At 57.8% G+C, this 23913-nt stretch overlaps 3 protein-coding genes across 9 annotated transcripts in view; 2 read left to right on the top strand and 1 right to left on the bottom strand.

Moving 5' to 3' along the window:
• The window catches only part of MAPKBP1 (mitogen-activated protein kinase binding protein 1), a 49854-nt gene extending 46272 nt beyond the window's left edge, over positions 1-3582 (top strand). For 2 of the 4 annotated variants that reach the window (XM_011227803.3, XM_011227796.3), the window contains exons 28-31: positions 208-491; positions 716-1312; positions 1742-1827; positions 2304-3580. In XM_011227803.3, the coding sequence (XP_011226105.1) occupies positions 208-491; positions 716-1312; positions 1742-1827; positions 2304-2531 (1195 nt within the window). In that variant the 3' untranslated portion in view covers positions 2532-3580. Of the gene's footprint in view, positions 1-207; positions 492-715; positions 1313-1741; positions 1828-2303 lie in introns of all 4 variants that reach the window. The other 2 variants (XM_019802043.2, XM_011227805.3) reach the window with 2 other exon arrangements.
• A 1351-nt stretch (positions 3583-4933) lies between these two features.
• On the top strand, positions 4934-23789 carry LOC100470998 (bifunctional peptidase and (3S)-lysyl hydroxylase JMJD7). 4 transcript variants are annotated; one of them, XM_034661120.1, is made up of 25 exons: positions 4934-5035; positions 8592-8745; positions 8820-9073; positions 9443-9499; positions 9994-10089; positions 10281-10357; positions 13755-13827; positions 14121-14257; positions 14387-14518; positions 14875-14915; positions 15109-15151; positions 15404-15458; positions 15794-15924; positions 16194-16277; positions 16543-16580; positions 17163-17298; positions 17922-18058; positions 18269-18491; positions 18617-18734; positions 19012-19149; positions 19352-19456; positions 19616-19795; positions 20148-20314; positions 20873-21059; positions 21144-23789. In XM_034661120.1, the coding sequence occupies exons 1-25, from the start codon at positions 4972-4974 to the stop codon at positions 21362-21364; spliced, it is 3048 nt and encodes a 1015-aa protein (XP_034517011.1). In that variant the 5' UTR covers positions 4934-4971; the 3' UTR covers positions 21365-23789. The 4 variants fall into 4 exon arrangements, with proteins under 4 accessions (XP_034517011.1, XP_034517010.1, XP_019657617.1 ...); XM_019802058.2 differs by lacking the exons at positions 4934-5035; positions 8592-8745; positions 8820-9073; ... (1 more) ...; positions 9994-10089; positions 10281-10357 and adding an exon at positions 10907-12297; XM_034661118.1 differs by lacking the exons at positions 4934-5035; positions 8592-8745; positions 8820-9073; ... (1 more) ...; positions 9994-10089; positions 10281-10357 and adding an exon at positions 10907-12297 and having other exon boundaries at positions 14121-14518.
• Positions 22257-23913, bottom strand: part of SPTBN5 (spectrin beta, non-erythrocytic 5) — a 45305-nt gene continuing 43648 nt past the window's right edge. The window contains 4 exon segments of the mRNA XM_034661713.1: positions 22257-22393; positions 23017-23168; positions 23369-23462; positions 23705-23755. Coding sequence (XP_034517604.1) covers positions 22326-22393; positions 23017-23168; positions 23369-23462; positions 23705-23755 — 365 coding nt within the window. The 3' untranslated portion in view covers positions 22257-22325.

Raw genomic sequence — 23913 nt, 5'->3', positions numbered from 1 at the left:
GCAGCAGGCCGCTCTCCTCCTTCCAAGGCTGCCTTCTCCCCACGCCGAACAGCACTTTGCACTCCCAAGTTTTGGGACAACCAGCCTGCTGGCTTTGTGCCTGCCCTTCTCGCCCAGAGCTTCTGGTGCTGAGAGAGCTTCTCCCCGTCTTGGCAGGGAGGACTCCTAAGCCTTCTCTGGGCCTTCTTCCACATTTCCTCCCTGTAGGGAACCATCTCCCTCTTCCTCAAGCCTGGCGCTGTCATCGAGACCAGTCCAGATGCTGCCGGCTTCGGATGAGCAGCTGAGAGGCAGTGGTGCCAGTCCTCCAGGAGCACCCCCAGAAGCAGAGCCCTCCCTTGGAAATGCTGGCCCTCAGCAGGCAGTTCCTGTGCTTTTGCCAAGACGCCGTCTCAACCCTGACAGCAGCTGGGCTCCCAAGAGAGTGGCCGCAGCCAGCACCTTAGGTGGACTCCAGAAAGCCCAGTCTGTGCAGAGCCTGGTGCCGCGGGGTGAGGAGCCTGGTGGGCTCAACTCCGGGGTGCGGGGAGTACGGAGCGCATGTGCATGCTAGAGGAAGGAGGGCCTGATTTAGCCCTGATGTGTCACTGTGCTTGCCACTGGGTGTCCTTTAGTGGGTACGTGCAGGGCACAGCAACTCTGAGCAAGCTGTGAGCCTTAGCGCTTGGGATGCCTTCCTCACCGCCTGACCTGTGTCTCTCTGTCTTCTCTGCAGATGACGCCCCTCCACCCGGCCCATCGCTCCTACGGGAGATGGAGGCCCAGGAGGGCCTGCGCTCCCTGCCACAGGCTGATGGCCGTCTGTCTCGGCCTCAGTCCTACCAGAACCCCACCACCAGTTCCATGGCCAAGATTTCCCGCAGCATCTCTGTCGGGGAGAATTTGGGCCTGGCGGCCGACCCTCAAGCTCCTGCTCCCATCCGAGTCTCGCCGCTCAGCAAGCTAGCCCTGCCCAGCCGGGCTCACCTGGTCCTGGACATCCCAAAGCCACTGCCTGATCGTCCTACCCTGGCCACGTTCTCACCTGTTACCAAGGGCAGGGCCCCTGGTGAGGCAGAACAGCCTGGCTCCCCAGTGGGCCTAGGAAAGGCACACAGTACATCTGAGAGGCGGGCCTATTTGGGGGAGGGTGCCCCTCCCAGGCCTAGGACAGAGTGCCAGGCTCAGCCTGGGCCCAACAGCCCCTGTGCCCAGCAGCTGCCGGTCAGCAGCCTTATCTGCGGCCCTGGGAACTTGCAGCCCCCACCCCCTGAGAAGACTCCCAGCCCCATGGAATGCACCAGGCCAGGGGCAGCCCTGAGCCAGGACTCAGGTGTGCACAGCTCCCCGGCTCTCATCTGCTGCCCCATCCTCTTTCTCCTGTCTTTGTTGTCTGCTCTCGGGCTCCATCCCATTTCTGTGCGTCCAGCCTCTGGCGTTTTCGTCCTGTCTGCTCCTGTCTCGGTCCATAAGTCACACCCCTGATGGTGAGACACTCCTGCCAACCTTCACGATCTCCTTGTGACCCACTTGTCCCTTCATTGCCGTCTGGCTTCTTGGGCTGGGGCTGGCCCTCCCCTCAGGACCTTGTTTTCTGTGTGGTGTTGGTGGGCGATGTTGGGAAGGAAGGAGGCAAGGAGAGGGCAAGTAGAGGGGGTGTGATCCTGTGGGTAGGCCTCTCCTACTCTCAGGGGCCCCTGGGTGGGAAGGCCTGAAAGGGCAGCTTTGCTGGGCCTTACTGAGTTGTATTTGTCCCTCCCAGAAAGAGCAGTGAGCCTGGAGGAGTGCGAACAACTTGTGGCGGAGCTCCAGGGCAACGTGCGCCAGGCCGTGCGGCTCTACCACTTGGTACGTGTTGGGCACCCACCTTGGGGGAGGCAGCGCGTCAGCAGGGCTAGCTGGTTGTCCAGAACAACCACAGGCTCTACCACGGACGGGTGGGTGGAACAATCAAGAACAGCCAGGGCAGAGGAGGCGAGGGAGTTAGAGGCCAGGGCAGGCTTCTTGAACCCAGCACCTACTGGTCGTCTCTTCTGGAGACTTCCTCAGACTGGAGGGGTAGGGGTCAGAGACCATATGTCCTAGTTTGCCTAGGACTTGGATGTCCTAGGTCCATCCCAGTTTATGCCTGCTGTCCCAGTGTGATTATTAATAATAGCTGTTGTCATATTCAAAAACTATTGGGCCACCCTAGACATAGGGGACAGTCCAGGAGGGCCTTCTTTGGGGGCAGGCTAGACGCAGGTAGGGCCCTCCCCTTTATATATATATGACAGGATGTTCCTCCACTGTTCCTCCCACTCACTTCCCGGGTCTTGCTGCAGGTGGCTGGCTGCAAGACGCCCTCAGAGGAGCAAAGTCGCATCACCCAGCTCCTCAGAAACACCTTCTCTTCAGTGCGGCAGGAGCTGGAGGCCCTGGCCGGGGCGGTGCTGTGCAGCCCGGGTGGGAGCCCTGGGGCTGTGGGGGCTGAGCAAACACAGGCCCTGCTAGAGCAATACTCAGAGCTGCTGCTTCGGGCGGTGGAGCGGCGCATGGAACGCAGACTCTAGTTCCAGAATCCTGCTCCAAGTGAATGCTCCCCCTATTCCAAACTGTAGCCCCTGCTCCACTCTCCAAAACCTGCAGGGATGCTTGGAGTGGAGAGCAGGGATCAGTGTTCAGAGGGGAAGCAGCTTTCCCAGCTACTCCTCATGGGGCCCCTGTATTTATTAATTTATTTCCCTGTTGCCTCACTTTCTTGGAACTCCTGCCTCCACAGCCCCTTCAGTGGCTCATGCAGGGTAGGTCTTGGATCTTTGTCATCTTGGTGCTGTGAGGCGTAGGAGGGCAGCCTGCCCCATCTGGGGGAAGTTGGGAAGGCTGGCCCTCTCTTCTTAGAAGCCATTTGAAATTACTGCAGGGATCAGCTCCCTGGGGTGGAGCACGCACAGGGTATTCGGTGGGGTAGAAGTGAGAGGCCATGTGGAATCAGTGCCCTTCAGCCAAGAGCGGAGCTTCACCTCTACCTCCACTTCCCCTCCCACACCAGCTGTACTCCCCTGGCTGCCAGAACAGGGGTTATCTGTTTTCCCCAATTCCTGGCAGTTCCCAAAGGCAAAGCCCTCTAGCCCTCCAGGGCGTTCCCAGCCATCAGGAGGCTTGAGTTGGTATCAAGGCCTGAGCCCCCACATTCCATTCCCATTCCCCCTCTAAGAGAGCCCTAGCATTCTCTCTCTCCCTGTGCACCCCTTTCTCTCCTGGCCAGAACTTGTGGAGACAGCTGTGGGATGTTGCTGCAGGACAGTAAAGCCCTCTGCTGGGCAAACATAAAGCCCTGGCCTCATTTTCTCAGCCCCTTGGTCTTCCCTGTCTTCCCCATCCTGATCCCCAGCAGGCTGCTAGACCCAGAGGCCACCTTCTTGCATCCTGAGTGATGCCGGTGTTAGACCTTCCCTCACGGTTTACAGGGCACCAGCCCACCTTCTAAGGACCTTGGCCACAGACAAAGTCTACACACACACACACACACACACACACACACGGTTTACAGGGCACCAGCCCACCTTCTAAGGACCTTGGCCACAGACAAAGTCTACACACACACACACACACACACACACACACACACACACACATATACAGAGTTGACTGTTCATTGCTAGAGTACTTGGCTGGCCGATGTGTGCCTGGTTTCCCTTCATGTGCTACTCCTGCTTTACCACCCTGGCTCATGTGGAACTATCAAGGAGCACGGAAAGGACTGGAACACACTAACCCGAATTCTGGATTCTTGGTGGTGTTCACAGCCTAGCCAATATGAGAGGGCTCGTAGGTTTCTGGTTTGGGTGGAAGGAGTGCTGGGCACCTAGGATGCTCTGGATGCTGGAAGTTGAGGGGAGGGGGAGGCACATGGGACTGCAGAAGGGGCCAAGAGACACACTGGAAAGGTGGTAGGTGGGACAGGTAAGTGGTAGCAGGGAGGGGGTAGATTAGAATTTGAAGGGCAGCTGTTAGGAGTGAGGGGAAGGATATAGGGCACAGTGCACCCGTAGAGTAGGACCAAGTAGTGAAGCAGTTGTTGAGGAGTTGGGGTGAAGAACACGTGTCTCTGGGCCCTACTGCTTCCCTCTGCCTCAGGTAAGTCAGGATAGCTTTCCCGAAGATTCAGGTCAGAAAAACCAATTCTCCCATGGACAGGCCATGGGGTCCTGCTGGTTCTATAGGCAGAAACTTAGAAAGAAGTTGGTTTCCGTAGAGTGACCAGCTCGTTTGCGTCACCTGGAGTGCACCAGAACAGATGAAGCCGATTTCACCCCCACTCTTCTCTATTACCACCACTCGCGTGGCCAAATGGCAAACAACTGCAGCTGAGGGTGGGTGGACCCTGGCAGGGGTGCAGCTGCCCATGTGAGGGTTAGAAGTCTACTCCACTCCCCCTCCCAGCACACTAGCCACAGCCCAGACCAAACAGGACTCAGGCGTGGCCTTCTGGCCTGGGTTCCTCGTGATCCTCAGCCAGCCAGTCACTCAAAGGAGGGAGCTACACTCCCCCTAAGGTTTGTGAGAAGGTGGCCGCCCTTTCCTACCCCCAGCCGAGCGTGGGGTGGGAGAGGGGGTCTTGTGGTCGCTCGGCGCCCGTCCCCTTCTGCATGTCTGAGGCCACCGGCAACTGCCGCCCCCCCACCCCCGACCAGATTTGCCCTGACCCAGTTTTGAACCCCCCTCCTCCTTATTTATAACTTTTATACTTTGTCCAGGCCGTGGCGCTTCCCTCTTCCCCAGGTCTCACGGGGTGGGGGCTGTTTTTAACTTGTCCGTTTGTATTGATGTATGAACTCGTCAATAAACAATCATTTGTTAACACTAGGAGGCCAGCTAGTGGGGCAGGCGGGAGAAGGCGCGGCTTCTCACAGGTGCTCGGGTTCGCAGAATCGCGGCGCGGGGGCGGGGTCTCTCGGGGCGGAGTCTTCAGGGGCGGGCGCGTGGTCCCGCGGCGGCGGCGGCGGCGTCATGGCGGAGGCGGCTTTGGACGCCGTGCGGAGGGAATTACGAGAATTCCCGGCCGCCGCAAGGGGTGAGTGGCTTCGCGCAGAGGCTGCGGGGCCTCGCGTCGACCTCCGGGCAGCCTCAGGACGCGGGCGGGACCTCGGGCATGCGGGGAACCAGGGCCCCGAGTCGGGTGCTTCCTGACCCTCCTGGGCCGCCGACACCCCGGTTCCCCCTAGTTCGTGTCCTCAAGGAGTGCAGAAGCTGTGCACCTGACTCGTTGCTGGCCCTTCTTCGATCATTCTTTTGCCCTACCCCCGCCTCGTGCTGGGTCCTCAGCTCCCCTGCTTCCGTGTCCTCGCGGCTTTCTGGGGTGACTCTTCGCTTTACTCCCAAGGCCCGGGCCAGGCTTCCCCCTGGTGTGTTCCCCACAGTCAGCCCGTCCCGAATAATGGGGTAGTCTGTTGTTACCCCTCCCAGCCTTTCCTGTCGCTAAGTCGTAAGGCGGTCGGATGCTCCCTTTCTGAACGCGTTGCTGGAACGCTTTATTCAGCAACAGACTTCTCCGAGCTGGTGCAGAGCTTTGGGAGAATTGTAGGCAGCTGTGCAAGTAATCCCCGGCTCTTCCCCTGCTTGGTTTATTTTTCTCTGTCCTTGATTCCCTCCCTCCCATTTCTGTTTTACCATTAATTAGCAACATGTGCACGTGGTTTAAAAAAAAACCGATTTATAATGTAAAGCATTTTTCCCATTCTAGGCCCCAGTTTGCATCCTTCCAGAAATACTCAATTTATATCTACACACAGACACACATACACACACGCCTATATATCTCCTTTGTATACAAGTGGTAGCCTGTTAAACACACTTTTCTGCACTGTGTATCTTGAAGACTGCCCCATGTCCCTCTTCTTCAGTCTTTTTCTCGCCTGTGTACTAACTAGTGTTGTAATTTGCTGAATCAGCCTACTATTGATAGGCGTTTAGGTCATTTACAGTCACTTTTTGCTAATGCTGCAATGAATATTTTGAGCACCTTAATACTAAGGACCTCAATGTGTGAGGTTCTGATCAATGTGTTTAGGATACATCACTGAATAAAACAAATCTCTGCTCTCATGGACCTTACATTCCAGGTTAGGAGACAATTAATCCTAGATACACTAAATGAGTTAATTATACAGTAGAAGAAATGGATTAGAAGATAAGTGTTGTGGGAAAGAAAGTAAAGGAGAATAAGAGGTTTCAGGCCAGGTATGGGGTGGGGGAGGGTTCCAAGTATAAATAAGATAGGGTAGGTGGGCTGCCTGGATAAAGCAACATTTGAGCACAGGCTTGAAGAAGGAGGGGAAGGGAGTGAGCTGCTCAGACATCTGAGAGAAGAGCCTTGCAGGTAGAGGTGCCCTGAGGTGGGAGTGTGCCTGGTGTGTTCACAGAACAGTGAAAAGGCCAGTGTGCCTGGAGCACATGTGCAAGCATTTTTGTTGGTTAAATTTCTCGCAGGAGAATTGTCAGGCCCAAGAAATTGTTTCGATCCCTTTTGAAATTCTCTCACATTGAAGCCTCAGGAGGGAGCAGTAGCCATTCTCTACAGGAAGTCTTTTAACTGGAGGTAGTAAAACTGAAATAATTGCAGAAAATACAAAAGGTAAAAAAAAAAAAAAAGATTGGCAGTTTCCACATATTTAAAGAATCCCAGTGAGAACAATAGGGAGATTTACAGAGCCCCCCAAATCACCTTCCCAACGTGACTGCTTTGATGGGCTGGCCTGACTGGAAGGCCCTTTGCCAGTTTCCTCCCCTTGTTCCCTTGTTTGCTTGGCAGGTTCCATCTTACCTCTCTAGACGATGAAGCAAGCACATGAGTCAGCTCTTTCCTTTTCAGTTTTCTTGGGCCTGCGAGGGTCTTCCCACTCCGTTCCAATTTTTGAGCTAAAGACATTTACTTTCCAACTGCAAAGCAAAGACGACTGGTGTGGAGACTGACATGAGAGAGAGAGAGAGCATGACCTCAGAGGTGAAAATTAGTGCAGCGGCTGCCGACTGGGGCCAAGACGTTCAGGCTAGATCTCACAGGTGAAACTAAAAAGCCAAGCCCTGTGTACCCTTTATAGAAGCCAGGAGAAAGGCATCCCAGTCTGAGTGAGCAGAAGGAACAAAGTTTGACTCCACCTGAGAGCGTGGTAAGGGGCTAGCACTAGACAGGAGGAAACCAGACTGGAAAAGTAGGTTGGGCCTGACCATGTATCACCTTGAATGCATGCCAGGATGGACTATAATTTATAAACCATCAAAGGATTTTTTTTTTTTTTTTTTTTAACGAGGGGTATGACAAGATGCAATTGTATTTCAGGAAGATGACTGGGGCCAGGGTGAGGGATGCCTTGAGAGGGAGTGGAATTAAGCCAAGGAAACCAGTTAGTTGACTGCAGCAACCAGCCAGCCAGGAGATGTGGGAGACTTTCTTCCAATCATTAAGCCAATATTTGCTGAGCACCTGCTGTGTGTTAGGGACCATTCTAGGTCCTGGGGATACAACAATGAACAAGACTTGTATCCCTGCTCTTCTGGAGCTTACATTCTATTCTAGCAAGAGAGACCAATAAACAGTTTTTGCTAAGTGAGATGCACAGTGTGTTACATGGTGATGAACGAAAGGGAGAAAGAAGGAAAAAAGGGAAGGGGTGTAGGATTGTTGGGGATGGGTTCCAATTTAAAAGGGTCGCCAGGGAAGGAAGCCTCATTGAAGTGACATTTGAGGACCCGAGGAGGTAGTCTGAAAGTAGATACCAGCAGAGCAAAGGAGGGGGTGGTTTGAGAGACAGAGGAGGTAGAATCCATAGAACTTCGGGACCATTGGTAGGGTGACTGTAGTGAAGGAGGAGGAAGAGCCAAAAAGAGTAGATTTGTGAGAAGGGACACAGGGCCACTGTAGACATCTGCGCGGGTGGCATACTGCACAACCTGCATAAATGCATGTGGTCGCGCTGGGTGTCCGAGGATGGTGATGCTGTTCAGTAGGATCCAAAACACAGTCGGGCCCCTCCCTTTCCTCTTATGGTTTCGTGTGGCAGCCTGTGTCCCCACTTGGGTTGTAATCTTCTTGAGATGACAGTAGGATCACCACTTGATACCTCCACATGGGCCAAATCAAGTACTGAGTACATTCAAGGTGCTCAGTGAGTATCACTGTTGGGAGGGTGCTTTCCAGAGTCTTGACTCACCCACACCAGCCTGTGGCCTTGGGGCCTCCGCTGTATTCATTCTGGAGCTTCCTGCACTGCCTAAATGGCTGCCTTCCCTAATGGCTGCCGGGAGGTTGGGCCCTGCAGAGTGGGAAAGCCGAGGGCTCACCGTACAGGGCTGGACATGGTCTCAAGGAGGGTTTGGGTTGGGGGCTGGCAGCATCTTCTGGCCCTGTGGACTCTTATGGCCCATCTTGGTGTGTTTGTGGGTGCTTCACGCTTTCTCCCTTAAATTTCCCTCATTCTTCAGTTCCTGGTTGTTCAGGGTTCCTTGGTCATCAGTGGGCATTATCCAGTGGTAACAGTGTGTCCTGCCCAGGGAGGGCATCTCTTATGCAAACACTGGGGCAGCAACTGGGTGCGGTTGGCTTCAGCCCCCCACCCCCCTCTTTCTCTCAGAGCTCAGTGTGCCTCTTGCTGTGCCCTACCTGGACAAGCCCCCCACTCCACTCCAGTTCTACCGAGACTGGGTCTGCCCCAATAGGCCCTGCATCATCCGTAATGCCCTGCAGCACTGGCCAGCTCTGCGGAAGTGGTCTCTCCCCTATCTCAGGTGGGGGCTCCCCTGGGGGGTGTTGGGTGGTACTTCGTGGTATCCGGGTATGGGCTGAAAGTCCTTTCCTCCAGAGCCACAGTGGGCTCCACAGAGGTGAGTGTGGCCGTGACCCCGGATGGTTACGCGGATGCTGTACGAGGGAACCGCTTTGTGATGCCTGCCGAGCGCCGTCTGCCCCTGAGCTGCGTGCTGGATGTGCTAGAGGGCCAGGCCCAGCACCCGGGAGTCCTCTATGTGCAGAAGCAGTGCTCCAACCTGCCCACCGAGCTGCCCCAGCTGCTGCCTGATCTAGAGTCCCACGTGCCCTGGGCCTCCGAGGCACTGGGTAAGTGAAGGCATCGGCCGGGCAGGGAAGAAATGGGAAGGAAGGAGTCAGCTCTGCTTGCTCCTTCTCCTTTTAGTGATGACTTGGCTCACGCTCTTGGCCCGTCAGGGTCAGGAGCTGTGCACTAAACAGTCAAGTCTCCAGGCCATGACTTTGAATTGAACTACTGAACATTGCTATCCTCCTCTCTACCCCAGGGGAGGAGGACCCTCCTGGAGTTCACCCTCCTCTGCCCCTTCTCCCTGTTTTCTCTGTGTGAGCCTCTGGTCCCCCCGAGGCTCTGGTCCGGCATCACTGTATGGTGGTTATTCCCAGCCTGGCCTTTGAGGATGGTCCCTCTTAAGTCACTCTCTTACCTCTGACCTACAGGAAGGATGCCTGATGCTGTGAACTTCTGGCTGGGGGAGGCAACTGCAGTGACATCTTGTAGGTGTCAAAGGGATACAGAGGTGGGGGAAGGAGGGCAGAGGAGGCCCAGAGTGGAAGATTGAGTCTGGATGGAAGTTAGACTGACTGTTCTTTAAGATTTCTTCTGGGATTCTGGGGTTTGGATACGACAGAGGGCCTCCCAATAGCTCAGGTTGGGGAAGGTCCCATGGCATAAGGGGTGGAGGGCACTATTTCTTCTAGGACTCTAGAAAGTTCTCCGAAGGCCAGCTGGGTCAGGGGTGAACTCAGGAGAACCCTGTTTGCTTGAATTCCCCTCTTGGTAGAGATGAGCCCAGGGCCTGGTGAGCATCAAGTCCTTGGTGGGCAGAGATCTGAAATGCTGAATGCTTGCCCGACTCCTCAGCATCCCCTTGTGCCTGCTTTGTGCTCTTCTGTTATACCATCTGTCACATCTGTCTTGGGTGCAGGGCCCTGAATGTGACCGTCTCTCCCTCCTAACTCTGCCCACTGGGCCTTCTTTGTATTGGCAGTACATAAAGACCACTATGAGAACCTCTACTGTGTGGTCTCAGGGGAGAAACGCTTCCTGCTACATCCACCCAGCGACCGGCCCTTCATCCCCTATGGTATGGGACTCAGCCCGCAGGGGCTGGAGAGCGGGTGGCCCAAGGTAGAGGGAGGGCAGCGAGGACCCTGGGCGGGCTGGTGCGCCAGGCCTGTGCTGTGGACGCAGCGTTTCCATTGCATTCGGAGCAAGTGGGAGGAATTGAGAAGCCGCAGGCCATTTGAGCGCCCCCACACCTTTCTCTGGTTCCAGAACTGTATACACCGGCAACCTACCAGCTAACTGAAGAGGGCTCCTTTGAGATGGTGGATGAAGAGGCCATGGAGAAGGTGTCTGCTTTGTTCCTGGGCCCTGGGTAGGGGAAGGGTCGGAGCCTGGTCTCTGGGGAGCAGGCACAGTAGAGCTGGGGAGACCTGACTCTGAAAGATCCCTAAGTGCTGAACAGGGCAGGGCTTGTGGTGTTTACCTTTGGAAGGGACAGAGCTGGAGGGCCTTGGGGCTTTGGGCCTCCTCCCTGGCATCCGTTGTGTCCCCAGGTACCCTGGATCCCCCTGGACCCACTGGCTCCAGATCTGGCCCGGTACCCCAGTTACAGTCAGGCCCGGGCCCTTTGCTGCACCGTGCAGGCCGGTGAGATGCTCTACCTGCCAGCCCTCTGGTTCCACCACGTCCAGCAGTCCCATGGCTGCATCGCTGGTGAGGAGCTACCCATCAGGGCAGCTGGGGGATGGGTTGGGGAGGCAGTAGGTAACGAGGGGGACCTTCATGCTCAGGTCTCCATTTTCCCCACAGTGAACTACTGGTATGACATGGAGTATGACCTTAAGTACAGTTACTTCCAGCTGCTCGACTCCCTTACTAAGGCCTCGGGCCTCGACTGATGGAGCCCTGGTGAACATTGCCTACAAAAACTGGTGGCAAAGGTCGTGTCCCTCCCTGGCCAGGTCACTTCCAGAAGCAAAGTATGCCGGCTGCCAGCCCAGCTCAGCTTGGGATCAGCGATGGAGAATCTGGGGAGGCGATCAAGAGGTGTCAGACTGGTCTGGGTGTGGGCTCCCAGGAAGTTGCCACGCAAGTGAGGCAGCAGCCTGTCCCGGGGGAGGCATGGGCTTCAGATGCAGTGCCGCCTGTCACTGGCACCGTGGCCTTGGGCAGCCTACCACCTTGGAGCACTGGTGTCCTGTCTGTAAAACAGAAAATGGTGCTTCCTACCCCACGGGGTGTTGTGAGGCTCGGAGAGAGATGTGTAAGGACCATAAGGGCTGGCACGGAGGGAATGCACAATAAAAGGTGACTGTGATTCACGTGTGTGGAGACTCCCTCTCGAAGTTGTCTTCTGTGGTCTGGTGAGGGCTGGAAGGTTCAGGTAAACATTTCAGGGTTATTCTGCGGCTGAGGGCTGGGTCCAGACCTGAGCCCGAGGAACTCTCTGCTGCCAAGACCCCTCTACCTGTGACAGCCATCGCAGCCCCTCTCAGGGCAAGCGGACCTTGCCGACTTGGCCCTAAAGCTGTGCCGAGCTTTGCTCTGGCCTTGTTTGCTGTCCTCCAGCTCCAGGGCAGCTGGTGGGGTCCGGGGCCCCGAGGGTCACCCCTGCTTCTCCCACAACAAGGACAGGTAGGAGGGGACAGAAACCCCTGCACCCACCCAGACCTGCAAGATCCCCCTTCCCCGAATGCCACCCAGAGGCCTCATCATCCTGGCCACCCAGCTCCGAGGTGGAGGCAGCTGTGGATGCAGCTTGAGAGGGCTGTTTCGTGGAACAAACCACACCCCTGCCAGGTTGTGATGGATCTGGGCCATTCAGGTTGGCCAAGTGCTTCAGTCAGCTCTGGGCATTCCTGTCCTACTGACACTGGAGGTTGTGAAAGACCCTGCGACAGGGGATGAGACTCTTCTACTTGCTGCTGCCACTCCCTGCTTTCTGGACGTCAGTGGCCCTTCTGGGTCCAGGCACGAGAGCGGGGCTGGGTGGGGTAGGTGTTGATGGCGACGGCTGGAGGGAGTGGGTCTTCATGGGTGGTAGGCGCCTCTCACAGGGGTGTCTGGGTCTCCCTATAGGTTTAAGGTTCCTCATTTCCTCGGCAGGTGGCTTGTCCTGGAGTGGGTGTGAGGCTTGGGTGGAGTGGAGGCAGTTGGGAGGGACCGGGGAGGAGCTTGGGGCCAGCTGGTTCATCACTGGCTCTGGGTTAAAAAGCCAGCAGTCCTTGGTCCTGCATCTACCGCCTGCCATTCGTGGCTCTTGAGGACAGTCGGCCTCATGGCTCTGGTAAGACCTGCTAGGGCACCAGACCCCCACTCTGACCCTCGGTCCTTCTGGGGCCTGGTTAATGCTATTTCATATCTTTATTTTTTAAAGATTTGTTGATTTGAGAGAGAGTATGTGTGTGGGGCGGGGGAGGGGGGGACAGAGGGAGAGAATTTCAAGCCAACTGCCCACTGAGCACAGAGCCTGACCTGTGGGGCCTGACACGCGTGGGCCTGTGGCTGGATCTCACCTGAGCTGAAATCGAGTCGGATGCTTAACCAACTGAGTCACCCAGGTGCCCCCCCCCCCCCAGTTAATGCTGTTTCTTAAGGGGAGCTGTGGGTGTCTCCAGGTGTAGAGAGGGGAGTTTGCCAGCATTGGGTCAGGGCTTCCTGCCCTAGAGATGGGTTCCAGACAGAGTCCTGGACCCATGGATTTGGGCCCTGAGAACTCAGGCTCCCAGGAAGTGGCTGTTCCAGTGCTCCCGGCTCAGTTGCTTGGAGTGTGGGGGCCCCAGGGCGGACACTGACAGATGAATTTCCCCAGCTCTGCCCCTGGACTCCCATCAGGACCCTTCTGAGGCAGGGCTGAAGGCCAAAAGGATTAGCTGGTACAGGCTTCTCTGGCACACTTCCCGTGGTTTAAATCCCCAGATCCATTTTTGTGGGTTTGGATGGACCTGCCTGGGGACCCTCTTTAGCCCGACTTTGTAGCACCTGGAGGACCTGAAAACCTGTGGGTGGTGTGAGCTGCTAAGTGCTGTTCCTACTCAAGCAGAAGGCCCATTTCCAGAAATGATTCCTGGCCAGGGGTGGAGAGGCTGTCTGAAACCAAGTCTGTGCTCTTCACTCCTTCTCCAAATAGAGGGCTTGCTTAACTGGAGCATGTCTCCGTGTAAGCTGCTCAACCAGGGGAGCAGCCCCAGCAAGGGGCCTGAGGCCAGGCTGGGTCCTAACACGCTCCTTCCCCTCTCTCTGTAGCCTTACATCCCCCAGGCCTCCTGCCACCCAAGACCAGCCTCAAGGCTGCTTAGCGAGGGTTAGCTGGGGATGTGGGGTGGAAAGACTGAAGGACACTATAGCAGGAACTGGAAGCAGGTAAGTGTGGGATTGACAGCGAGTCTAGCCAGCCTGGTCCAATCCTGGCCCTGGACCTCAGGCAAGTTCCTTGTGGGATTGGTCATAATAAGTAGTCCCTACACGTAGGGACTATGTGTGATTAAACAAATTAATGTACATAAAGCCCGTGGACCAGGGCCAGCCCAGAGTGTTGTGTAAGTCGGCAGGCATCATGGGGAGCTGCTGTAGCTGCCTTTCCGTTCAGGACTCTGATGGGTGGGGGGCAGCCATGTGGCTGGGCAGGGCTGGTACCTTTGGTTCAGCATTAGTCCTGGAGGGGTCTCCCTGCCCTCTTCTTTGACCTTTGTCTCCTTTGGGCTCAGCAGCCTGCAGCAAGCCTGTCCTCTCCCTCCTCTGCAGGCAAGGGTTCCTGGGACCTGCCTGCTCACTGTTCGTGTCCTGCAGGCCCATGGCCTGCCCTCGAAGGACCTAGGTGAGTGCTGGGCCCAAGGAGGACAGTGCCGTTGTAGCTGGGTTCAGAGTGGGACAGGGCCAGTGGGAAGAGTCTCCAGGGCTGGGCGTGCAGGGGGTCTTAGGGTGCCAAGAGGCGGTGCTGGGTGGAATGTCGGGTGGCATCTCTGCCTCTGCTCTTCTTGTCTCCTGACCTAGCCCCATTCCGTGGGTCTCCAGGCTCCCAGAGCTGCTTGTGATGGAAGGTCATGGACTCTGGGCAGCTGGGCAGGGTAGGGCTCTTGGCCATCAGGCACTTGTTCCTCCTTCCCACAGTGACCCCCTCTGACTGCTATGTGAGTCTGTGGCTGCCCACAGCCTCTAGCCACAGGCTCCAGACACGCACGGTCAAGAACAGCAGAAACCCCATCTGGAATCAGAGCTTTCGCTTTCGAATCCACAGCCAGCTCAAGGTGGGTCAGGGGTCAGCCCCTGCCCTGCCCTGCCCCCTGTCCCTGCCAGCCCTCGGTCCATGCTCTGGTCCCGCTCACCTTCCTACTCCACTCCTCCTTCCTGCGGCTCCTCACTCTCTTCCCTTCCAGAATGTCTTGCAGCTGCAAGTCTTTGACCAGGACCTTCTGACCAGTGATGACCCCGTGTTGTCAGTGCTATTTGACTTGGGGACTTTGCAGGCTGGGGACTTCCGCCGAGAGAGCTTCTCACTGAACCCTCAGGCAAGGCTGTGCACAGGGTAGCAGTGGGCCTTGCTTAGGGAGGGGAGATGCTCTGGAGGAGAGCTGGGCACATGGCCCTCTTCTCCAGTGAATGGTCCAGGCTTCCCCAGCATTCCAGAGGCCGCGGTCAGCCAGGAGCTGCTGTCCCTGGGGAACAGTCCCGTCTCCGACCCTCTTTCTTGGCCCGTAAGCCAAGAACAGCTTTCTAGGAGCCACCCAGAGAAGGTGGACAGGCAACCTGGAGGTGGACATTGGCTCTCCCCACCTTTGGGGCCCCAGGAGCCCTAGTTGGCATCTGCACTGAAATCTACACACACACTCCTCACCCTTTCTAACTTGCTTCTTTATTTCTCCAGGGTGAGGAGTGGCTAGAAGTTGAATTTCGGCTGCAGAGACTGTGAGTCAGGGGTAATGGGGTGATTCCTGGGTAGGAGTGTTTCTTTTGGGGAAGGACAGAGCCCGGCACATCCAGAGCTGACACCCTTCCCTGGGAGACATCCAGTGATGGTGGGGGGATGTCATGTCCTCCTCGAGGGGTGAGAACCTGGAAAGCTGGACTTGCACTGAGGGTCACTGGTGGCTCTTTCCAGAACAGACTGTGCTGAGCAGCTTGTCAGCAATGGCATCCTGGTGGTGAGTCCAGAACCCCTCCCTCATGCCCTCTTTCCTGGGCCTGAAGCTTGGGCCCCCATTGGGGATTTGGGGGTAGGGCTGAGTTGGGGGGCCCTGGGATTTCTGTTCTTCCAAAGGATACAACCTCAAGCAAATGTTTGGTGACTCAGGGCCAACGTAATAAAGTGCTAAGGACCAAAACCAGGGTACTGGGAGGGCGGGGGCCTCTGACAGGGAGGACTTTGAGTCTGAGGGACTTTCTTAATGACACAGGCCCGGGAGCTCTTCTGCTTGCAAGTTCGACTGGAGGAGGCAGGGGACCAGAAGCGTAAGTCCCCAACCTACTAGGATAGCCCCTAGCCCTCTGCCCTTGTCTTCCCCTAAGGGGACCCTGGAAGGAACCTTATATTAGTCTGCACTCAGCTCTCACAGGCAGCAGTAGAGGTTAGGGGCAAATCCATGCTGGGGCTCCCCAGGACTTGAGCTTGTCCCCTTAGTCCTCAGAGGGGCTGTGGTGGGGACTTCATCTCCCAGCCTGGGCCTGTGCCCCCCTTCGCAGCGGGGGTAGGGAGGTGTCCCTCAGGCCCCTTATGCAAGACAGCCTTGGGCCTCTGTGGGCCAAGATCTTATTCGCAGCCTCTCTGCCCTGGTTCCTGTTTCCAGAGTCAGAGGGCAGAGTTCAGCTTGTGGTTCCTGGGTCCTGTGAGGGTCAACAGGAGGCCTCCGTGGGCGCTGGCCCCTTCCGCTTCCATTGCCCGGCATGCTGGGAGCAGGAGCTGGGTGTTCTTCTGCAGGTACTGTGCTGCTCCCGCATAAGAGGCCGGGCCTGTGGGGTCTTCTCCCTCCTTCCGTCCCCACTTCCTCCTAGCTGCTCCCTCTGCTCTTGCTGAGCCCCATCCCTCGCCCCATCATTCTCTGGCAGAATCAGGCATCCTGGGAAGAGGGTGGGGTCAACGTTGGCCTCCTGTCCCTCTTCCTGCTGCTTTGTCACTCCCTGGGGCAATGGGTGAGGTCTTTGCTGGAACCAAAGGGTCTTCTGAGGTCTTCTTTCATCCTCCTGCAGGATGCCCCTCAAGAGCAGCTGAAGGTGCCCCTACGGGCCTTGCCCTCTGGCCAAGTGGTGAGGCTTGTCTTCCCTACATCCCAGGTACTTGAACACCCAGAGGAAGAATGGCAGAAGCATGGGCCGGGCTTGGGCCCTAGGCCTTGCAGAGGTGGCTTGCTTTGGTAGGAGCTGCGGTCTTTGGGGAGAAGGGGTCCTCTGAGCAGCCCTGCCTTCAAGCCTCAGGCCTTGCCTCTGTGGAGATGGCCAGAGGCCCAAGGGAGCACGGGGGGCATCATAGGGTGTGGCTTGGGCTGGTATGAGAGGAACGTGGTGGCCAGCTTTTGTGAACGGTATTCATGGTTTCCAGGAACCCCTGATGAGAGTGGAGCTGAGAAAAGAAGAAGGGTGAGAGCCCAGCCCCAGACAGGGCTGGGGGTGGGGGTGGGGGGGAAGCAGGCTGCCACCTGAGCTTGAGACAAGAGAGAGGGCAAGGGAACTACCGGAGGAGAGAAATCGTGCTCCCTTTGGGTGGCAGCCATTGTGGGTGGACCTTAGCTAACCTTCATGAGACAAGAGGAGTCCCCCACCCTGGCTCTTCTTCACATGCCTGGGAGACTAGCTTCTCACCATGAAGAGGGGGGAGCACTTTCTTGTCTTTTCTGGAGTCATTTTTGGGTGGGGGGGGTAAGTAGATCCGTGGTGGCGCGACCCACCCACGGGCCTATGTGCAACCTGGGCGTTTTTAGGCACCAGCATTTCTAGTCCTGTGAATCCACTTTGTTGCATTCCCTGTGTTCCCTCCCACACGGGTCCAGGTTCACCTTCTCCCCCCTCACATCCACACGCCTCACGCTTTAGTCCGGGCAGGGGTGAGGGGTGAGGAGAGGGGCAAGAGTTGGCAGTGCGTTTCTCAGGGGAGGCAGACCCAGCTTGCTTTTCTGTGATGAGGCCTGGAGCTGCCTCATAGTCCCTTCCTCCCCCCTCCAGACCGGGGGAGCTGGCGGTGCGGCTGGGCTGTGGCCTCTGTGCGGAGGAGCAGGCCTTCCTGAGCAGGAGGAAGCAGGTGGTGGCCGGAGCCCTGAAACAGGCCCTGCAGCTGGATGACGACCTGCGGGAAGACGAGGTCTGCGCGGGCTGCGTCGGATGGGCTTGCTCGGGTGCAGAGCTGAATGATTATTTCCTCGCCAGAGCACAGCTGGGCCCTGCCTCCTGTCTGCCTGCCCTGCTCTGCTTCCCTCTCATGTGATGTCTTCAGGAACCTGTTGCCATCAGATGCAGAGCATCGCAAGAGGCACCTGGAGCTTGTTAACTGCCCCCCCCAGCCCTGCCCCAGCTAGTTTTCCTTCTCCTTGTTTGTTGATTCTCGGTCTGGTCCAGGTGTTGGGACTTGGGTCCCATCTGACTGATCAATGAGACATGCAGGCTGAGGGCTGCCCGCTGGCCCGGGGGCAGCCCCTGGAGGTTCCGATCAGCTCGGGGCATCTCTTTCCGAGAGGGAAGGGGTGGCTGTATGGAGACTTTTGAGGTGGCCGTGGGGCTTTTAGAAAGTGATCACCAGACTCCCTAGGGGCTAAGGGTGAGGAGGTGTGGCCTGGAACTTGTCTATCTTTCCTGGAGTTCTTAAAACCGGACAAGCCCAGCTCTTAAGAGGCTACTTCTGATGAGATGCTCCTCTGCAGGCCTCACCAGAACTGGTTCCAAGAGCCCTGATCCGGTCTTGACTGGCCTGGCTGTTCTCTCATCCAGATCCCCGTGGTAGCTGTCATGGCCACCGGTGGTGGGATCCGGGCGATGGTCTCCCTCTACGGGCAGCTGGCGGGACTGAGGGAGCTGGGTCTCTTGGACTGCATCTCCTACATCACAGGGGCCTCGGGCTCCACCTGGTGAGCAGGTGGCAGGTTGAGGGCAGGAGTCCGGGGGTGGTGGTGGGAAGGCTCTCGTAGACCCCGTCGGTGCTTCTGAACAGTTGGGAGAGAGGCCGTGCCGGAGGGGAACCTGCTCAATGGCACTGTTGGAAGGTGCCTGCAAGCCTGTTGTCCTAGGATAGAGAGCCCGTGGTGTGCAGTGACCCCCTGGGCTTTGGCTTTTCCCAGGGCTTTGGCCAACCTCTATGAGGACCCAGAATGGTCTCAGAAGGACCTGGCAGGGCCCACCGAGTCCCTGAAGACACAGGTGACCAAGAGCAAGTTGGGTGTGCTCGCCCCCAGCCAGCTGCAGCGGTACCGGGAGGAGCTGGCCGAGCGTGCCCGCCTGGGCCACCCCACCTGCTTCACCAACCTGTGGGCCCTCATCAGCGAGGCACTGCTGCACGATGAGGTGCGGGGAGGGGTGTGGCCAGGGCATGGTGTGAAGATGGGGAGCGGCCCTCGGCAGCAGGGGTGGGAAAGGTCTCAGGCACCAGAAAGCCACAGCTCCTGGTCCAGATCCTTTCCTTCCACCAGCCCCATGACCACACACTCTCAGACCAGCGGGAGGCCCTGAGTCATGGCCAGAACCCTCTGCCCATCTACTGTGCCCTTAACACCAAGGAGAAGAACCTAGCCACCTTTGAGTTTGGAGGTGAGTAGCCCTGGACCTGAGAGCTGCGCTCTCGTGGCTGGCAGGGTGAGGGGGAGCTGGGCCTCTGTGTGGAGATGGGTGGTACACCCACCCCCCTTCGGGGCCAGGTCCCATGCTTGCCAGAGTCACTCAGGCTTTGGGAGGGGTTAGGTCCATGCTCAGGGTGCCTGCAACCAGCCTGAGCCTCTGGGTCACCAGTTGCCTTGATGTGAAGCCTGTGGTGATGAGGGTCCTGGGGTTCTGAACCCCACAGTGAAACTGTGCGGTCTTCTCACAGAGTGGTGCGAGTTCTCCCCCTATGAGGTCGGCTTTCCCAAATACGGGGCCTTCATCCCCTCTGAGCTCTTTGGCTCTGAGTTCTTCATGGGGCGCCTGACCAAGCGGCTTCCTGAGTCCCGAATCTGCTTCCTTGAAGGTGAGGTGGGGGTACCTGGAAGGTTAGGGAAGCAGGGGGTAGTGGGGAGAATGGGCCTGGGGAAGATGGCAGGCCTCTACCTGTTGGTTCAGTCACGGGGACGTTTCCTGGTCTAGGAGCTGTGGGGAAGGGTCAGGTTGTGATGGGGTGGGGGACTCTCCCCTTCGTGTCCCCTCTGTTCCCCTCATGTTCCTTCTCTCAGGTATCTGGAGCAACCTGTATGCAGCCAACCTCCAGGACAGCTTATACTGGGCCTCAGAGCCCAGCCAGTTCTGGGACCGCTGGGCACAGGATCAGGCCAACCTGGGTAGGTGCCCGGGCTCCTTGTAAGGAGCTGGAGAGGCAGCCACTGGCATACCTGGGGGATGGTGGGGTGGCCTTTGGGAGTCCACAGAAGCTGGGGTAAAAGTTTAGGGGTCCCCATTTCCTAAAAGATGCTCCACTTTTCCCTTTCTTGACTGTGCAGAAAAGGAGCAGGTCCCACTTCTGAAAATAGAAGAGCCTCCCATGGGCACTGGCAGGATTGCTGAGTTTTTCACTGACCTTCTGACGTGGCGCCCACTGGCCCAGGCCACCCACAATTTTCTGCGGGGTCTCCATTTCCACAAGGACTATTTCCATCATCCTTACTTTTCCACCTGGAAGGGTATCTTTTCTCTCCCTCGTCCCAGCTCTCCAGGGTCTGCCTATGGCCACCTGAGCCTTGTGTCCCTGGTTCAAACACCCCTACCCTCCAACCCCTGGGCCCCAAGCTCCTTTAAGATTAGTTCACTGGGCTGCCTAGACCGGCAACCCTTTGTCCTGTCCTTATATTGTGGATCAGGGCCCATCTGTGGGGACTTGGGAAGTGGCAGGGCTACTTTGGCAGGAGAGATCAGGGACCAGAGGGCAGAACTGGCTTCTACCAGTAGCAGGGAGTTAGCGTTAGGCTAGAGGGGTCTGGTGCCCTCAGCACCAATGACAGCTGCTTTTCCACCCCATCCCCCTAACCTTTCCAGCCACCAAACTGGATGGGCTTCCCAACCAGCTGACACCTGCGGAGCCCCACCTTTGTCTGCTGGATGTTGGCTACCTTATCAACACCAGCTTCCCGCCCCTCCTGCGGCCCACACGGGATGTGGACCTCGTCCTGTCGCTGGATTACAACCTGGAAGGAGCCTTTCAGGTGGGCTGGGGGGTAGGGTTGGAAGGCAGTGGTGACCCCAGGCCTGGGCTGATATCCTGGCTCCTGCCTCCAGGGACCTCGATCTTAGAGTCCGGTTTCTGGTCCAGGTTTCCTTAGGGCCTGAGACAGGGACACCATGCTGTCCTCTGAATTGTGGAGCCTATGAATTTACCACCAGGCGAACGGACTCTGCACAGGAAGTTAGAGTGACAGGGAGAGGTTTTTAAGTGTGTTTTACATTTGCGGCCCCTGCCCCTCTCCCCGGTTTGGTCCTGGACCTCTGGAACTCTCTGCTGTGAGTTTCTGTGTTGGTCCAGTGGAGCATCTTGCAGAACCTGGGAGTCGTTAGCAGCCCCTCGCCACGGAGCTGCCGCAGGGAGGCTGTCAGGGTGGGAGCACTCGCCTAAGTCTGGCCTGACCCTGTGGTTCTGCCTGGGTTGGATTTGGCATCGGGCCACTGAGTCCCAGGTGCCTCAGCTGACCTCCACGTTCAGCTGGCCCTGTGCTGGAGACACCGAGGAGCCCCGGGCTCTGACACCCCTTCTTTCTGCCATGCAGCAGCTGCAGCTTCTGGGCCGGCTGTGCCAGGAGCAGGGCATCCCTTTCCCGCCCATCTCACCCAGCCCTGAGGAGCGGCGTCAGCCTCGCGAGTGCCACTTGTTTCTGGATCCAGACTGCCCCGACGCCCCCGCTGTGCTGCACTTCCCTCTGGTCGATGACTCCTTCCGGCACTACTCGGCCCCTGGTGAGCCCCTGTCCGACCCCCTCCAGCCTTCCTGCCTCTCCCCCCAGGAGCCCCAGCCCTGCCCAGCTCCATTCTCTCCACCAGGCCTCCCGCGGACCCCTGAGGAGAAGGAGGCCGGGGAGGTGAACCTGTCCTCCTCTGACTCCCCCTACCACTACTCGAAGCTGACCTACAGCTCGGAAGACACGGACAAGCTGCTCCGCCTGACCCATTACAACATCTGCAACAACCAGGAGCAGCTGCTGGAGGCCCTGCGGGGCGCCGTACAGCGGAGGCGGCAGCGCCGGCGGCACCAACCCCAGTGAGGGCGGGGGGGGGCGGCCCGGGCCCCCTTCCCCTCCCGCCCATCAGGACTCACACCCAGAAGACCCAGGTGGGCGGGGAGCGTTGGGGCCGACACTGCTCCCCACGTGTGCCGGAGCCGCTGGGGCCTGGAGGCCTAGCTGTGGCCGCCTCACCCTCTGCGGGGCTTTGGCAGGGTATGTGCCCACCACCCCCCTGACGGGGCCACCAGCAACCCTGCCACAGACACATGCGGGGAGCCTGAGGGTGTTAAAAGCGCTGGGCCATGTCTCAGGCCGCAGATAGCCCCCTCTTCAAGCAGGGAGAACATTCAGGGGTTCTGTGGTTGCCTGAGGTCGACATGGGGGACAACGGCTTGAGCCCAAAGCAGTATTGACCCTATTTGCATAAGCGCTCGAAGCCCTGGGGCCGTTTCCCCTTGCTATCTTGAGTAAGTAACTGTACAGAGTGCAATAGAGCGGTTTATGTATCAGAGGCACGTATAAATGTGAGGTGGGAACAGGTGATCTGTCATTGCTGCCAAGTAAGGACGGGTCATTCTGTGCTCTCAGTTACACTTAATAAGGACCGGTTTGAAACAGCTCTCCCCAGGCCCCTTACAGAGCTAGCGAGCGGGTCCGTCCGGACCACTGCTGAAGAGCAGGCCACGTCTACCCGGCTGGGGCTACCCTTTCTAAGCAGGGGGAGGCCAATTTGGCCGCGGGGTCTCTGCTGCTGGAACCCTGGCCTTGCGCAGGTGAGTGGACTCACAGGCAGTGGCAGCCAGCACCCCTGTCCTCCTCCCCCAGTCAGATGGCTGCTTCCTGTCCCACAGTAGGGGTGGCCACACCTGGGATCAGAGGAGCCACAGGGACGCACGTGAATGGCCTACTGCAGCAAGTGGTGATCTTTGAGGGCTGCCTCTCACCAAGGAACCGTCTAGTCCAGACGTTGGGCCTGGTAGCAGAGTCTCGTGCTGGTCCCCTAGAGGTTGTCCTGGTTTGTAGCCCTGAGGCTTGCTGCCACCTTAGGGTTTGCTTCAGGGTCCAGACCTGTTGGAACAGGGAGGCAGAATGAACTTAGGGCCAGGCCTCCCTTAGAACATTCTACCTTCTAATGCGGCTGTGGGAGGTGGATACTGAGAGCTGACAGGCAGCTGCAGGACTGACCCTAGTGCGCGGAAGGTGGATGGGAGAGAACGGGTTCTTGTGACCCAACTCCCCCTGTCTGCTCTGGCCTACTGATGCCTGGGCCCTGCTCCGGGCATGTGGTTAGTGTCACACCAGAAAAAATGGCAGCCCTGGGATCCTTAGAAGCCACCATCCAGGTCAAGGCCTATTCATTCAGCACCTTCTCAGAATCCTGAAGCGGAGCCTGTGGGCCCTGCAGGAGCAGGCTTGCCTACTACCAGAGACCGCAGCCATGCAGCCCTCTGGTGTGCTGGGAGTGCTCCTCCGGCCTGACACGGGGTGTCTGTCTCTGCGAGACTATGTGGGTGTTGTGGGGGGTGCTGATTTCTGCCCGGCTCTAGGACAGTAAGGCTCCCCTTGCCCATTGGAGCAGGAGAGGCGGCCGGGTGCAGGCCAGATAGGTTGCCGGCCAGCCCTGTCTTCTGTCTTGGACAGGAAGAGGAGACCAAGGAGTGAGTGATGTGCAGACGCCGGGGATGTCCTACCTTGGGTCTGGCCTGGGCGGGAAAGGCAGTGGGAGCCGTGGGCAGGTTCCTGGGCCGGGCCTGCAGCCTGTAGGAACTCCAAGAGTTGCGGCTGGCTGTCGGCACTCACAGCCATCTCCCTCAGTGAGGAGGTCAGGGGAGAGCCATGGAATCTGTGGGGAGAGGGAACCAGAGGTTTGTACCTGATGGGGTAGGTGTTAGGATTTTCTATTGCCAAGGGTCTCAAATATGGGGGTTACCCTACACCCTAGCAGCTTAGGTCTGAGCCTCCAGAGCTTGGGCTTAAGAGGGCGGCAGCTGTGCCAGTCCCGGGGCTCAGGCCCCCACCCGCCCGCATAGCCAGGTGCCCTACCTGAGTGGGGCGGCAGTGCTGGGCCCTCTCTCAGCTGTGTGCTCAGCTGGGAAGCCCGCGGGTCTGGCTGGGAGCTCCAGGCTCCGACTGCGGGCTGCAGAGCAAAGCGAGAACGGGTCAGCCCTGGCGCCGGTGCCAGGCCCTCTGCAGACTGCAGCCTCCCTCCATGTTCGTGTCTCCCCCACATTCATATGGCCAGCTGGGGGTGGTATTCGGAGGTGATTAGGTGATGAGGGTGGAGCCCTTACGGAGAAGACCCCAGAGAACAACCTGGCCCGTTCCACCAAGTGAGGACACAGTGAGAGGGCACCACCCCCAACCCGGAGGACGACTTACCAGACCCCCAGTCTGGTGGCATCTTGATGTTGGACTTCCCAGTCTCTGGAACTGTGAGAAATAAATGGTTCTGGTCTGTAACCTACTCAGTCTGTGATGTTTTTGTTAAAAGCAGCCCAGAGACACTGAGGTGCCTGCTACAGGAGGCTGTGGAACAGCTTGAGACCATGACCTGACCACACTGTCTCCGGGCGGAGCCTGACCACACT

Source organism: Ailuropoda melanoleuca, chromosome 5 (assembly GCF_002007445.2).
Source record: "Ailuropoda melanoleuca isolate Jingjing chromosome 5, ASM200744v2, whole genome shotgun sequence".
NCBI lineage: Eukaryota > Metazoa > Chordata > Mammalia > Carnivora > Ursidae > Ailuropoda > Ailuropoda melanoleuca.
Note: the sequence above shows the minus strand (reverse complement) of the source record. Positions and strands in the feature narration are given on the sequence as shown.

Excerpts from the sequence above, each read along its gene's own strand:
- LOC100470998 (XM_034661120.1), top strand. The coding sequence starts at position 4,972 with ATGGCGGAGGCGGCTTTGGACGCCGTGCGGAGGGAATTACGAGAATTC. Across the intron at positions 15,925-16,193 it reads AGCTGGGTGTTCTTCTGCAG|GATGCCCCTCAAGAGCAGCT; the intron begins GTACTGTGCTGC and ends ATCCTCCTGCAG. Across the intron at positions 17,299-17,921 it reads ACGACCTGCGGGAAGACGAG|ATCCCCGTGGTAGCTGTCAT; the intron begins GTCTGCGCGGGC and ends TCTCTCATCCAG.